A 16,995-nucleotide genomic window follows, 5' to 3' on the forward strand; every position below is an offset into this window, starting at 1 on the left:
TTGACATTCCGCGCATGCGCAAGGCGTGGGTAGCACGAACCCGTCTCTACAGCTTGCACGAGGCAACGCCGAAGCCCCCACAGACGCGGCGTGCTCTGGTCCCAGGCATGCCACACAGTCCTCGATGTGGGTTGCTTGCCAGCAATTTAGCCTGGCAGGTGATGCAATGATGAAACCCAGACATCTTAATGGCGGGATGCGTCGTAGTGTCGGATCAATGAAGGTGTGTGTACCGAGCGGCGAGGCGTTGGTGCACCGAGCGTCGAGATACTAATGCGCCGAGAGTCGATCGCGGGAGCGTCGAGGTGCGTGCAGCGAGCGTCGATTGCGGGAGCGTTGAGGTACGTGCGCCGAGCGTCGAGGTGCGTGCACCGAGTGTCGAGGCGTCGATGCGCCAAGCGTCGAAAGCGGAAGCGTCAAGCGTCGAGGCGTGTGCACCGAGCGTCGAGGCACTTGCACCGAGCGTCGAGGCACTTGCACCGAGCGTCGAGGCGCGTGCACCGAGCGTCGAGGCGCGTGCACCGAGCGTCGAGGAGTCGAGGCGCCGAGCGTTGAACGCGGAAGCGTCAAGGTGCATGCGCCGAGCGTCGAGCGCCAAAGCGCCGAGCGTCGATGCACTGAGCGTTGAGCGCCGAAGTGCCGAGCGTCGAGGTGCATGCACCAAGCCCCAAGTGCTGAGGCACTAAGCACAGAGCGCCGAAGCGTTGCTCCGAAGCGCTGATACTAGAAATGCCGAAGCGTGTGTACTGTGCATAAAGACGCTATGCACTAGACGCCGACGTGTCAGCTGACCCGCAGAGCGGAGACGCTTAGTTCTAGTACAGTGTCTTGGTCTTAAAAGACAATGGAGCTGTGCTATACTTACCTGTTAGTAAGGGGCAATGAAAGTTGTCGTTGGTGGTAGTCTTCCTTATGTATTTGTATGGGGGAAAAAAAAGTATTTTTTTTTTTTTTAGGAACTGCAGCCGCACTGAGTGCAGATAGTAGTAGCGTAGCTACCGAAGACAGCGTGGCTGCACGTAGCAGGCTAAACTCCGGGTCTGGCGAGAAGCGAGACTGAGGCTGCAAATTGCGTGGCCTTACAGGCGCGCAACGTGTCCTCTAAACTCTATTCAAAACCTGTTATGGAGAATAGACATGCAAAAACCCAACAAAATATATATAACAAAAATATATATATCAATAATATGAAAGAATAAGGAAGACGGAGGGCCAACGCAGAAAGAACACGATGCTGAAGCAAAGCGTGAAAGAAAGAGAAAATATATATAATTAATATATATTTATATAGCGCTCAAGGAGCAAACACTGAAATAAACTCAGAGAAGGGGCGGTAGCCAGCTTCTCAAGCTCAAGGCTGTCGAGTACAATCAGTGAAAGTAAATCTCACAGAGAGAAATTACGTGCTCAGGGTCCTACAAAAACTGTAGGCAAAATAGGAAGAGAGTCTCCGTGCATTGTGTATTGTAAGCTCCCAGGGGGGCGGGCTTACCCATCTGCTCGCGCGTAGGCCTATCGGCAGCTTTGCTATAAAGCTCAGCCAATCCTACTGCCTGACGGCAATATCCCATGCCTTGACGGTTATTTTCGAATTGAAAGGGAAACATATTATTACAGTCGCTGTGTCTAATGCTGCCAAGTACGGCAGAGAGGATGGCTGCCTGATACGACTGCTTTATCTGGGGAACAATGAGTTTCCTAAAATTCTTACCATTTCAGCCAGTTGTGCAGAAGAAGCTACATATTAACTGCTACAAGTAATACAACAAGTAGCTCTTAACATACTAATAACATTTCATAGTGTTTCTTTTTATTTATTTTTCAAATTAAATTAAAATACAGATTTTTTTCCTGATAGAGATTTTCAGCAAGAAATAGTTTGCTGGTGGCCATCAATAAGTGGGAAACTGAACATACATTTCCTTTTTTTTTTTTTTTTTTTTTGCATGTTAATATAAATATAGTTTAAATCACAGAATTCATTTACTGTGTATTTTGCTGTGGACAAAAGTCATCTGATGAGAATTTTGTGAGGCAACATGAGAGCATTAATATCTTTTGAACCATTACATCTATCTGAAATTAACAAAACTACCAACTCTGATCAGCTTAAAAGTTATTGATGGAACTGGTTACCTAACAATTCTCAATGATTGTATAAATACTCACAACAACTGAAGAGAAAAGAGTCCCTCGAAAACACCTTTGGGTAGTTCCGTGATTTTATTTCCATAAAGCACTCTGAAGATAAAAACATAAGGAAAAATAGGTAACTGAATAAAAAAAAAAAAAAAAAACAGTAACAGAACAAGGTTTCTTTGAAAAATATTTTTTGGTTTGTTTCATAGTCAACATTAAAGTTTGTATCATGTGGAATGTGTTGTATAAAAAAAGTTTTTTTTTTTTTTTTTTTTTAAATACTGTAGACTTTATGATTCTGAAAGTGAAGTTGAAATGTATGTTAAATACACAGTGTGTTTTCATCCAGGGTCGATATTTCTTCCCCATGTGTGCGTTTGCAATTTAATTTCAGTTCATATACATGTACATAGCTACAATGATATTCAGAGGAGATTTCTGAATGTAATCCCAGGATGACGGGGGAAAAAGGAAATACCATCCGGACAAACTACATCCCATTCCAGCTCTGCTTCATTAAGATCAACTCACTGAGTGATTTCTGTAAAAATATTGGTAAGTGATAGCAAGAAATCAGTACCTCAGAAATACACTAAGTCAACACACTGGGTGTAACATAAAAAACAGTGTCCTGCACAAGAGATAAATCCTTCATGTGGGACAGACCTTGATAACTACTTCTCAGAGGTTTTGAGGAATCTTCACACAAACTGAGACTTGTTGGGATAACTCTCAAATGTATATGTTAGCCATCATGGGAGCTGTTATAAGAGCTTAGTGGGCAGTACACAGCAGGAAGGTCATAGATTATATTCCTGTGTAGGGATAAATATATGACATCTACCAGCACCCAACCTAATGTATGAGCATCTTCACCTGTTAGAAAGCGTTTAGACTAGAAGTAACACTGAGCTACGACAAATACGACAAACCTTTGAAAATTGATCCATTATGTTGCTACTGTTTATCAGTAAAGGTATGTTTTTAAAAATATTGTATAATTGTAAACACATGCATTGTGGTGTATACATGCCAAATATAATTACAGTTTTCCAAATTATTATTTATATATATATATATATATATATATATATATATATATATATATATATATATATATATATATATATATATATTTTTTTTTTTTCTAAAAAGAAAAAGATTTTCAACCTCCCCACAAACTTTAATTCCAATGCAAATAAATACTTACAAAACCCATTAATGTCTTATTATTTATTTCTGGTTTGGGAACTTAATTTGTTAAATTCTGAAAAGTTGCTAATGACAGTTTTAAGGAAAGAGTCAATCCCCATGCATACAACAAAATTAGAAAAAGTAACACTTTTTTTTTTTTTTTTTTTTTTTTTTTTAACTTACAGTGAGTTGAGTGAACGCAGGCCCTGGAAAGCATCAGGTGCTAATTCGGAAATCTGGTTGTTACTTAAGTCTCTAGAAAAAGACAAAGACAATTGAATATGCAATTAAATAAATGTATTCTCCCCCTGTGCAGTCAAAATATATGCTGGTTGCCTACAGCTGTATGCAATTTCTTAAACTACATCTGAACAGAAAAAGTGATATTTCACTCCTTTAACATTTGCAATGCGGACATCACATAGCTTCAAAAGCACTCAGTGTTTTGCTTACCTCAGTAGCAAGTACACTATAGTACACACAGCTCAGTGCTATTGCCTGTTATTGCTACATTGTACTGTGGCTCTAAAGACACACACACACAGGAAGCAGTGCTGCTCTAGTCTTCAGAGGATAGCCCAGTCTGTGGCAATATTCAGGTAAGAAAATAACCTTACTGTTTCCTTATGAAACCCAGCAGGCCCATTCACTTGATAAAACAAGCTTTTAATTCCAAGCAAAAGTGAAATGCCAGCTGCACTTCCCAAAAACAATAACAATAATAACACGCTTTGTTCTAATATAAAATATAAAAAAGACAAGTGAAGATTCTTAAAATTTTCTGGCACATGCAAGGCAAAGGAAGTTTCCTCAGGCTGAGCAGTGTTCACATACATGTGAGAAAAGAAAAAGAAACAGCACTTTCACAATGATCTCAATTGGACTATTATTTTCAATTGCCAGATTATTTTCAACTTATTTTCAACTAAGAATGTCAAGAATTCACAATTGCTCTATGGCACTATTCTAGACTTCCCTGATTGATTTGTAAAAGCCGGGACGCTGGTTCAAATATATTTATATACTTGCATTCTTCGCAGTTTCTTGTATGGTGAGAAAGCTCCGGGAGGGATGACCTTGATTGCATTTTGTTCCAAGCGGCTGTAAAGAAACGTGTAAAATGTGTAGTTGCATGTTTAATTAACAAACTGATGTATGCATTTCTATTACTGTGACAACAATCTGAATCAGGTTTGTTGTGGCATATACAGCTATCATAGGTACATATATGGGATACTGCATATACAGTAATTATTGCATGTCTGTTTGTTATTTTAGTTAACACTTTTTTAAAAACTAAATTAAACAGGCACTAATGCAGTACATTCTTAAAATGTAATCAAAGCTTCTAAATGTTTAAAATGTTATCTATGACAGTTCCAAACTGTTTCTTCATGTAGTTCAACCATGTCTAAATGGATGCAGAACTCCATTGTTCCATTACATACTGCTTGAATCAGTCCTTTATCAGTTTAGGTGATAAGTAATTTTGATATGTTTCAGAAGGACTTAAAGAGTATAATATAGCTACTACAAAAAGCTGGTATCTCTCTGTCACTTGATCTTGGTTTCAGTCTCTTAACTGTGTTTAAAGGATTATCAGCAGATGGCTCTTCTGCATTCTCATCTTGTAAGGGGGTGTATAAAATAATAATAATAATAATAATAATAATAATAATAATAATAATAATAATAATAATAATAATAATAAAAACCTGAACAAAATCAACCAACTTTCACAAAGTACTTTTTTTTTTTTGTTTACATAGAAAGCCAGTCAAATTGCATGTGCATGTTTCCCAGCTTTGTTGTTTTTTAATTCTGTATTTTATCTTCACAAAATCAGCTACGTTTCACAGAGTGCAAGTCTATGTCTATTATTCCATGGTAAAATCTAATTAGATATATTCCAGGTTTGCAGCCCTGGACAAAAATAATATCTAAGTGAAATCTACAAGACGTTGATCAAGGCATATTATAAAGCGCCTTCCTTAATGCCATGCCTCATTGCTAATGTGACTCAGTTGTTGGATTCTAACTTCCAAGAAGTTGCTTCAGGAAATGCTGGACTTGGAAGCCTATTAATCATATTAGCAAATAATTGCAAGATTTCAAAGTCACTGAAAATGCACCCACTCCGAAAGTGTGCCCGTCTCAGAATTTAAGATGCAGTCCCTGAGTTTGAAGTTGTTATATGTAATGAATAGCTGTGGTTCTATAAAACATAAAAGTCCAGAATTGGATTCAATCATGCATGCAAATTTACTAAACCAGACGACTGAACAACATAAACTAAGGCTTCCTATGGATGCATCTTCAGAATAGTAGGTTGCAGGTAGATTTACATGCTGAAAATACATCTTCTATCTGGAGTGCATATACGGAAAAATATGTCCTCGTCACTTGGAATATGGATCTTAAATGCATGTGAAATTAATTTAAGATTTAAGTAAATTCATTTCTCCAGTATACAGCATGTGAAATGATACGTGGCTACGTGGATACGTGGCTAATAAGCATCAATGACCTCATCTGTACAATACAGTTTGTTTAAGTTTTTAAGCAATTCACGTTTTAGAATTAACTGAAGCATAAAATCACCTTGGAGCAGTAAGAGAGCTAATAGGGATTCAAAACAGTGACAGCACCAATGACGATGCACGCTCTCTCCCAGAAAGTCTTTTTCCACTTTGGCATTTCTTGATCACATTGCTTGACACATCATCTTGACACTTTAAGCATGGGAGTTGATACCTATTGTCTGGGTAATATTTGAGTGACAGGAGAGTGAAATATCCAACTAATTAATTTTTGATGCATAAATCATAAACCATCTATGCGTATCAGTAATAGCCCTATAAGGGGCTAATTAAAATTTGCAGATGGTGTTGACAGAAAGTGCTGTTCATGCTCCTTTCCACTGGACATACAGTATTCATTGTACTCTGGACACCATCATCAGAGCTCTTAAGCCTTGAACAGCTGCCACTTCAGATGTTCCTACTTATGGAGATTTTGATAAGTACACGACTTGAACTGTATTCGACATTAATTCCTAACAACTTCAGTTCAATATATCCAACTAGAGATTAAATTAGGTAATGTTTTCAAGTGTTCTCCTGTGCTGAAAAAAAATGTTTTCTATAAAATATACTAGCTTTGTTTACTCAATGTGATGCAAATTACATTACAAAAGGTAATGTTAACAGAGGATTTAGCATCAAACACCTACATTCCCATTTACTGCATAGCAGGGGTGTAGACTACACTGAGGAAGCTAAGGAGGTCCCATCGGTAAAACCAGATACAAAAGAAAGAAAAGAAAAACAAGGTAAAAAAATATACTTAAAGATTGTTTTTTTTTTTTAAATAATGTGATCATTTAAATTTTTTTAGAGTGATATAAAATCAATATGTTTTCATTTTATTATTATTTCTATTTGCCATTCTATTTGCCATTCTATTTTCTATTTGCCATCGTAACATTATTGTGATCTCAGGCTGTATAGAAATTTGCCGACCCACAGTTTCAGTTTCCCTAGTTAGTCGCATGTAGCTCCAGAATTGGATCAAGATTACAGATCAGTGGAGTCTGCTCCAGAGCTGCTTAGTTAAACATGTTGTTGTGATCTGACTCCAGGGAATTCGGATCCCATTTTTTGTTCTCGTTAGTACAACCAGCTCAATTTTTTTTCTTGCGCTATGGCAATGCCTTCCCCTCCCCTGATATAATGATTCATAGCTGTTAGGTTTTAGTACTTTTTATGCATTTTATTTGATGCAGATACAAGAATAGAGGAATTGGAGGTAATTATGTCCATATATTCACTGTTTTGTGACAGCAGTTTTAAAAAATATATATTTTCCAAATGTTTTCTTTAGAGAAAAAAAACAAAAATCAAGGAAGTACTGTTTTTAATACTGACGTGCTGTAGAAAATGCTGAGTTTGCTTTATTTATATGAGTTTCATTAGGTTAGTCGCTGATTCCATGATTTCTTACATTGCAGGCATATCTTGGTAAATATTGTGGTTCATGGCCAGGGATCATAGTTTTCCGCAACAAAAAAAAAAACAATAAAAACCTGTGTTATTCTGCAATTTAAATAAAAGTCTAAAATTCTAAGGTACACAGATAGCACTACTGAATAACAGTTAACACAGGACTTATTTATTGGTACACTTTAAAACTCTAAGGGTTACAAGCTTACCAGTGCCATCAATCATAATATAAACACACCATTTTACTTTAAACATTACAAATAAGTCTGTCTAGTAATAATAAAAAACAAAAAATAGTATTCATATTAGTTTATCTCGAGTTAGTATTTGTTACTTGAATGGGTGATTTTTTTTTATCGTTTTCAGCATTTTTATACAGCTTGTTCAGTAGTAATGACACACTGTGACACTAACAGTGCGTCTTGTTCAACCTTGACCTCTGTGCACCAGATGATTATACAGTGGCTTGCGAAAGTACTGACCCCCCCCCCCCCCCCCCCCCCCTTGGCATTTTTCTTATTTTCTTGCCTTACAACCTGGAATTAAAATTGATTTTTATTTGGATTTCATGTAATGGACATACCCAAAATAGTCCAAATTGGTGAAGTGAAATGAAAAAAATAACTTGTTTCAAAAAATTCTAAAAAATAAATAACGGAAAAGTGGTGCGTGCATATGTATTCACCCCCTTTGCTATTAAGCCTCTAAATAAGATCTGGTGCAACCAATTACCTTCAGAAGTCACATAATTAGTTAAATAAAGTCCACCTGTGTGCAATCTAAGTGTCACATGATCTGTCACATGATCTCAGTATATATACACCTGTTCTAAAAGGCCCCAGAGTCTGCAACACCACTAAGCAAGGGCACCACCAAGCAAGCGGCACCATGAAGACCAAGGAGCTCTCCAAACAGGTCAGGCACAAAGTTGTGGAGAAGTACAAATCAGGGTTGGGTTATAAAAAAACATCCGAAACTTTGAACATCCCACGGAGCACCATTAAAGCCATTATTAAAAAATGGAAAGAATATGGCACCACAACAAACCTGGCAAGAGAGGGCCGCCCACCAAAACTCACGGACCAGGCAAGGAGGGCATTAATCAGAGAGGCAACAAAGAGACCAAAGATAACCCTGAAGGAGCTGCAAAGCTCCACAGCAGAGATTAGAGTATCTGTCCATAGGACCACTTTAAGCTGTACACTCCACAGAGCTGGGCTTTACGGAACAGTGGCCAGAAAAAAGCCATTGCTTAAAGAAAAAAATAAGCAAACACGTTTGGTGTTCGCCAAAAGGCATGTGGGAGACTCCTCAAACATATGGAAGAAGGTACTCTGGTCAGATGAGACTAAAATTGAGCTTTTTGGCCATCAAGGAAAACGCTATGTCTGGCGCAAACCCAACACCTCTCATCACCCTGAGAACACCATCCCCACAGTGAAGCATGGTGGTGGCAGCATCATGCTGTGGGGATGTTTTTCATTGGCAGGGACTGGGAAACTGGTCAGAATTGAAGGAATGATGGGTGGCGCTAAATACAGGGAAATTCTTAAGGGAAACCTGTTTCAGTCTTCCAGAGATTTGAGACTGGGACGGAGGTTCACCTTCCAGCAGGACAATGACCCTAAGCATACTGCTAAAGCAACACTCGAGTGGTTTAAGGGGAAACATTTAAATGTCTTGGAATGGCTTAGTCAAAGCCCAGACCTCAATCCAATTGAGAATCTGTGGTATGACTTAAAGATTGCTGTACACCAGCGGAACCCATCCAACTTGAAGGAGCTGGAGCAGTTTTGCCTTGAAGCTGGAAGAAGTGAGACAGCAACAGGATCTTGAGGAACTGGCACACCCACAATTCATGGAAGTCTGCATCACCCCTAACAGACTGAAAGCCACCAGGGAGATAGAAGGTCAGAACAGCTGGGTTCAGGTAGGCAGAAGCAGGGAAAAAAAGAAACTTCGTCAAACACAACCACCAGAAATCAAAACAACCAACAGATTTGAGTCACTTCAGAATTGTGATGAGCAGAACCAACAACAAGAGAATGAAAGGAACAACATCCAGGACCCTATTGACAGTGGTGACCAGACAGCAAAAAAAAGGGAGGTCATGATTGTTGGGGACTCCATATTGAGAAACACAGCAAGTTCAGTTCGCAGTTTGGACCCCCTTACTACAACAGTGTGCTGCCTTCCGGGAGCCTCGGTCAAGCACATCACTGAAAACGTGGACAGGCTCCTAGAACGAACAGGAGAGGACCCGGTAGTAGTCGTCCACATCGGTACAAACAACATTGGAAGAGACAGACCAAAATCCCTGCAAAATAAATTCAGAGAGCTAGGAAGGAAATTAAAAGAGAAAACCAAAACTGTGGTATTTTCTGGTATACTACCCGCACCTTGCAAAGGACCATATGGACAGCTGGAAATAATTAATCAAAACGCATGGCTGAAGACGTGGTGCACACGGGAAGGCTTCACCTATCTTGATCATTGGACCACATTCTACAACGAGGACTATCTGTATAGACGGGATGGACTGCATTTAAATAACAAGGGAACCAGTCTACTCGGAGAAAAGATCCTCGAGCAGGTTCAGAAGCATTTAAACTAGAAAGGAAGGGGGGAGAAATCAACAAAAAAACAGAAGGGAGACCGCATCAAAACAAGAACAACAACTCAGGTAAGACAACCATTAAATGTATTTATCTAAATGCTAGAAGTATCAGAAACAAAATTCTAGAACTTGAAGCTACTGCACTAACAGGTAACTATGATGTGATAGGTGTTACAGAAACGTGGTTATCTGAGAGTGATGGGGACGAATATAATATTTGTGGGTATACACTGTATAGGAAAGACAGGCAGGACAGAAGAGGAGGAGGGGTAGCGCTATACATAAGAAACAGTCTTGAAGCCCAGGTGTTAAACCTGGACAAAGAAAATAAAACCGAATCAATATGGGTCAGAATAACAGACAAAAATTCAAAAGGCATAATAATAGGAGCATGCTATAGACCGCCAGATTCAGACGGTGAGCAAAATAATCTGTTATACAATGACATTAGAAATGTGTGTAGCAAAGGAGAAGCCATACTAATGGGGGATTTCAACTTCCCCCAAATAAAATGGGAAAACCCGGTGGGTAGCGCGAAGGATGAAATAGAAATGGTGGAAATGACAAATGACTGCTTCCTAACACAATTTGTGAAGGCACCCACTAGAGGGGAGGCATGCCTTGATTTAGTCTTTTCAAATAACGAAGATAGAATAACTAAAACAGAGGTCAGAGAACCACTGGCAAACTCAGACCATAACATGGTCTCATTTGAAGTGTTTTTTAAATCCCCAAAAGTAAAGACTAAAGCTAAGGTTTACAATTTTAGAAAAGCAAACTATGAAGGTATGAAACAGAGACTAACAGAAGTAGATTGGAGTAAAATAGAGAAAACACCCACAGAAGAAGGATGGTTGTTCTTCAAAAATGTAGTACTAGAGGCGCAAAACAATTACATCCCTAAAGTAGACAAATCTAAATGTAAAACTAAATTGCCAAAATGGTTTAATAGACCAATTAAAAAAAATATTCAGCGAAAAAAGGCACTTTACAGAGCATTAAAAAAGGACCAAAAAGAAAGTACGCAGAAAGAGTACACGGAACTGCAAACGCAAGTCAAAAAGGAAGTTAGAAAGGCCAAGAGAGAAATAGAAATGAACATTGCTAAGGGAGCTAAAACCAATTCCAAAATGTTTTTCCAATATTACAACAGCAAGAGAACATTCAAAGAGGAGATTAAATGTTTAAGAGATACAAATGGCAAAATCGTAGAGGAAGAAAAAAAAATAGCAAATATATTAAATGATTACTTTTCACAAGTTTTTACAAAGGAAGATACTGACAACATGCCCCACATGTCATCCAGTTCCTATCCAGTTTTAAATAACTTTAGCATAACTGAGGCAGAAGTGTTAAAGGGACTAGGAGCTCTTAAAATAAACAAATCCCCTGGGCCGGACGAGATCCTCCCAGTAGTACTCAAAGAAATGAAAGAAGTAATTTACAAACCGCTAACCAAGATCATGCAGCAGTCTCTTGACACAGGGGTGGTACCGACAGACTGGAAAATTGCAAACGTAATACCGATCCACAAAAAGGGAAACAAAACTGAACCAGGTAACTACAGACCAGTAAGCCTGACTTCTATTATATGCAAACTTATGGAAACTATAATAAGATCCAAAATGGAAAATTACCTATATGGTAACAGGGTACTGGGAGACAGTCAACATGGTTTTAGGAAAGGGAGATCGTGCCTAACTAACTTGCTTGATTTTTTTGAGGATGCAACATCGATAATGGATAATTGCAAAGCATATGACATGGTTTATTTAGATTTCCAGAAAGCTTTTGACAAAGTCCCGCACAAAAGATTAATTCTCAAACTGAACGCAGTAGGGATTCAAGGAAACACATGTACATGGATTAGGGAGTGGTTAACATGTAGAAAACAGAAAGTGCTGATTAGAGGAAAAACCTCAGAATGGAGTGTGGTAACCAGCGGTGTACCACAGGGATCAGTATTAGGTCCTCTGCTATTCCTAATCTACATTAATGATTTAGATTCTGGTATAGTAAGCAAACTTGTTAAATTTGCAGACGACACAAAAGTAGGAGGAGTGGCAAACACTGTTGCAGCAGCAAAGGTCATTCAAAATGATCTAGACAAGATTCAGAACTGGGCAGACACATGGCAAATGACATTTAATAGAGAAAAGTGTAAGGTACTGCACGCAGGAAATAAAAATGTACATTATAAATATCATATGGGAGATATTGAAATTGGAGAAGGAATCTATGAAAAAGACCTAGGAGTTTTTGTTGACTCAGAAATGTCTTCATCTAGGCAATGTGGGGAAGCTATAAAAAAGGCTAACAAGATGCTCGGATACATTGTGAAAAGTGTTGAATTTAAATCAAGGGAAGTAATGTTAAAACTGTACAATGCACTTGTAAGACCTCATCTTGAATATTGTGTTCAGTTCTGGTCACCTCGCTATAAAAAAGATATTGCTGCTCTAGAAAGAGTGCAAAGAAGAGCGACCAGAATTATTCCGGGCTTAAAAGGCATGTCATATGCAGACAGGCTAAAAGAATTGAATCTGTTCAGTCTTGAACAAAGAAGACTACGTGGCGACCTAATTCAAGCATTCAAAATTCTAAAAGGTATTGACAGTGTCGACCCAAGGGACTTTTTCAGCCTGAAAAAAGAAACAAGGACCAGGGGTCACAAATGGAGTTTAGAAAAAGGGGCATTCAGAACAGAAAATAGGAGACACTTTTTTACACAGAGAATTGTGAGGGTCTGGAATCAACTCCCCAGTAATGTTGTTGAAGCTGACACCCTGGGATCCTTCAAGAAGCTGCTTGATGAGATTTTGGGATCAATAAGCTACTAACAACCAAACGAGCAAGATGGGCCGAATGGCCTCCTCTCGTTTGTAAACTTTCTTATGTTCTTAAGAATGGGCAAAAATCCCAGTGGCTAGATGTGCCAAGCTTATAGATACATACCCCAAGAGACTTGCAGCTGTAATTGCTGCAAAAGGTAGCTCTACAAAGTATTGACTTTGGGGGGGTGAATACTTATGCACGCTCAAGTTTTCTGTTTTTTTTGTCTTATTTATTGTTTGTTTCACAATAAAAAAATAGTTTGCATCTTCAAAGTGGTAGGCATGTTGTGTAAATCAAATGATACAAACCCCCAAAAATTCAATTTTAATTCCAGGTTGTAAGGCAACAAAATAGGAAAAATGCCAAGGGGGGTCAATACTTTCGTAAGCCACTGTATATGATAATTGTACTGATTTGGTTATCAAGCAAACAGAAAAAAAAATTGCATTTTTTTTTGCCCCACCCAAAGTGCAAACCTAAAAATTATCCGACAGCATTGAAAATTCATGTTCTTCCACTTTATTCTGCAGCAAATGGATTCCTATGATCCCTGTTCATGACACAGAAAGAGTTTTACTGAGTGCATCCTTTTAATATGTTTGATTGGTGCTGCAGCAATATGGGTGAAAACAGACTGAATGGCCTTGCCCTGCTATGTCCACAGAGACAAGTAGGTGTCCCGGGAGGAAGCGTCACAGAGTTTCAATAAATCAGGTCATAGGAGGATTGGCAAACTCTATATTTAAAGTAAAGTCTTCTAAATCATGATATCATACAGTCCCAGCCGTCCGATCAGTCTAAGCACTAGTATCAGCGACCTTACCAGTCCCAGCAGTATCAGCACCAGTCCTACCAGTCCAGCAGTGTCAGCACCAGTCTTACCAGTCCCAACACCAGTCTTACCAGTCCCTGCAATGTCTGCACCAGTCTTACCAGTCCAGCAATGTCAGCACCAGTCTTACCAGTCCCAGCACCAGTCTTACTAGTCCCAGCAGTGTCGGCAGCAGTCTTACCAGTTCAGCAGTGTCAGCACCAGTCCCAGAAGCAGCTGCACCAGTCGCAGCAGTATCAGCACCAGTCTTACCAGTACAGCAGTGTCACCACCAACACCAGTCTTACCAGTCCCAGCATTGCAGGCACCAGTCTTACCAGTCCAGCTGTGTCAGCACCAGTTTTACCAGTCCCAGCAGTGTCAGCACCAGTCTTACCAGTCCAGCGGTGTCAGCACCAGTTTTACCAGTACAGCAGTGTCACCACCAACACCAGTCTTACCAGTCCCAGCATTGCAGGCACCAGTCTTACCAGTCCAGCAGTGTCAGCACCAGTTTTACCAGTCCCAGCAGTATCAGCACCAGTCTTACCAGTCCCAGCAGTATCAGCACCAGTCTTACCAGTCCCAGCAGTATCAGCACCAGTCTTACCAGTCCCAGCAGTGTCAGCACCAGTCTTACCAGTCCCAGCAGTATCAGCACCAGTCTTACCAGTCCCAGCACCAGTCTTAACAGTCCCAGCAGTATCAGCACCAGTCTTACCAGTCCCAGCAGTGTCAGCACCAGTCTTACCAGTCCCAGCAGTATCAGCACCAGTCTTACCAGTCCCAGCAGTATCAGCACCAGTCTTACCAGTCCCAGCAGTATCAGCACCAGTCTTACCAGTCCCAGCAGTGTCAGCACCAGTCTTACCAGTCCCAGCAGTGTCAGCACCAGTCTTACCAGTCCCAGCAGTGTCAGCACCAGTCTTACCAGTCCCAGCAGTGTCAGCACCAGTCTTACCAGTCCCAGCAGTGTCAGCACCAGTCTTACCAGTCCCAGCAGTATCAGCACCAGTCTTACCAGTCCCAGCAGTATCAGCACCAGTCTTACCAGTCCCAGCAGTATCAGCACCAGTCTTACCAGTCCCAGCAGTGTCAGCACCAGTCTTACCAGTCCCAGCAGTATCAGCACCAGTCTTACCAGTCCCAGCAGTATCAGCACCAGTCTTACCAGTCCCAGCAGTATCAGCACCAGTATTACCAGTCCCAGCAGTATCAGCACCAGTCTTACCAGTTGCAGCTGTAGCATCAGTGTCATCAGTCTCAGCACTAACTTCAGTAGCAGTGAATCAAACGCATGCATCTCAATGAAGGTATAAACCCATATACTTACTCTTATCACTTTGCAGTTTGCATGAATAGTCTAGAGGCTTTATAAGATGATAACTATTACCTTCGTAACAAACTGGATATGCAGGGTTTTTTTAGACAACAATTAGATTTTTGCCTCAATAAAAATCTATTCCTAGCTACGCCCATGCTCAGTAGCAGGGCTTGTATGATGTCACTGGTGCAGAGATAAAAGCTGATGCTGTCTACGGTAAGTTCAACTCAACATTAACTTATATAATAAACATGCTTATACAGGTAGCAGTGCATGACTAATCACAAGCTACATAAATACAGGGATGCAGCTGTTGTGTTTAGAATACAATCAATTTATTATTAATACATATTAATATTTGCAATATATTTCATTGTTTAAATATTACCTTTTTTTTTTTTTTTACAACAACAGTTTATTTGCTCTATGTTTTTTAAACATATAACCTAATATACAATGCTGGATATGCAAGTACTGTAAGACTGTGTGTGATAAATGTTAACATTTCTTTATTACTGCAGGACTGAAAATCACTGCATTTGTCAATTTCCTTGCAGTGTATTAATGTTTTTGTTGTTGTTGTTGTTGTTGTTGTTGTTGTTGTTTTTTAAATAAAGCATTAAAAGAAGAAATAATATGGAAAGTCTTACATTTCAGTGATGGTTTCTGGTAGGTTGGAGGGAATCTCTGCCAGGCCCTTTCCACGACAGTCCACAATGTTGTTACTGCAGGTGCAGACATCAGGGCACTGCAACACACTGCAGGACGAGGAGGACTGATGACCTGAAAAACATTTCATTACCATCACAGTGAAATACTCTTAGAAATAATATTAGAAGCGATCTTAGCAATACATTCACAATAAAATATACATCTAAAATCTGCCATCAGTTACAGCTTACACACTGTATACAATTTACCATGCACACATCTGCGGTAAAGTAGATCAAATGCAATAAATCCTAATCTGACAGTTATGTCTGCCGGTGACTGTCAATATTTTCAATTGACAGCTTTGTAATTTCTCTATTTCTCATTCTTTTTTATTAAAATTATACATGATACTGCCAGAAATGACTATGGGAAATGAAAATACAGTTAATGAAAATACAGTTATGTAGGGAATTAATTACACCAATGAAGAAAAATGTGATTTAATTTGGCAATGGAAATGACTAAAATGTATCAACACTGGTTTACAAATAATGCATGTTTTGACACATTTGTGTTGTGCACAGAATGCATACAAATATAGATATCAATTTCTGGTCTGAAATAAATAAACATGTCAACTTGCCTTCCTCATCATCTAAAGTGCATGAATAGAGAGAAACCATACAGACAACATACACTGAGTAATGCAGAATCCAGAGTCTGGTAATACCAATACAGCAGAGTTAGTACACCAGACAGTGTACTGCATTGTTAAACACTTTCAAGCAGTATTTCAAAGCCTGTGTTTGTGTCATAGCCCCCACTTAGCATGACCAAAAGTCACTTCAGCTGTTTGTAGCACATTATCAGTAACACACATTTTTGTCACAGCACAATCTTAGATTTTGACTAAAATTCAGTTTTTGTCTGTAGGGATCTAGCACCACATAGGGTGGATCTAACACTATCCTTAAATTCCACCAAGATACTTCAAAGCAAAACAGGAGTAAGCACAATACAAACATTATTTAAAAATAGCTCCAATGCATAGATTCTATGTTATGTGGGCCTTGCCGGTGAGATTTTTTTTTTTTTTTTTAACATAAGCTTTCAGGATAATTAAAATGGCAGTTCCTTACCAGAGCAAGCAAACTCTTTCTTTTGAACCTCTGCAACATTGTGGCCCCTCAAGTGGATGGGTCCCATGCACTGGGTATAGAGTCCAACCCGAGGTCGCTGACGCAGCCAGTCAGAAAGCCAGGCCATATGGCAATCACAGTACAGGTGGTTAGAGTGGAGCCGGCTATATGAGAAGAAACCAGTCAATATCTCTGAATTAAAGATGAGGCAGAGTGACACCATTTCAGAGTCCAGCAGGACACAGCAATAAGGAGTCCCAATGAGGAATCAATCTTTTAAT

At 39.4% G+C, this 16,995-nt stretch overlaps 1 protein-coding gene across 4 annotated transcripts in view; it reads right to left on the reverse strand.

Moving 5' to 3' along the window:
* The window catches only part of LOC121324378 (slit homolog 2 protein), a 166,082-nt gene that overhangs the window by 38,006 nt on the left and 111,081 nt on the right, over positions 1-16,995 (reverse strand). For all 4 annotated transcript variants that reach the window (XM_041266138.1, XM_041266148.1, XM_041266167.1 and 1 more), the window contains exons 8-12: positions 16,715-16,878; positions 15,572-15,704; positions 4,363-4,434; positions 3,517-3,588; positions 2,170-2,241 (exon numbers count right to left, since the gene is read on the reverse strand). In XM_041266138.1, coding sequence (XP_041122072.1) covers positions 2,170-2,241; positions 3,517-3,588; positions 4,363-4,434; positions 15,572-15,704; positions 16,715-16,878 — 513 coding nt within the window. The remainder of the gene's footprint in view (positions 1-2,169; positions 2,242-3,516; positions 3,589-4,362; positions 4,435-15,571; positions 15,705-16,714; positions 16,879-16,995) is intronic.

Source organism: Polyodon spathula, chromosome 1 (genome assembly GCF_017654505.1).
Source record: "Polyodon spathula isolate WHYD16114869_AA chromosome 1, ASM1765450v1, whole genome shotgun sequence".
NCBI classification, from domain to species: Eukaryota; Metazoa; Chordata; class Actinopteri; order Acipenseriformes; family Polyodontidae; genus Polyodon; species Polyodon spathula.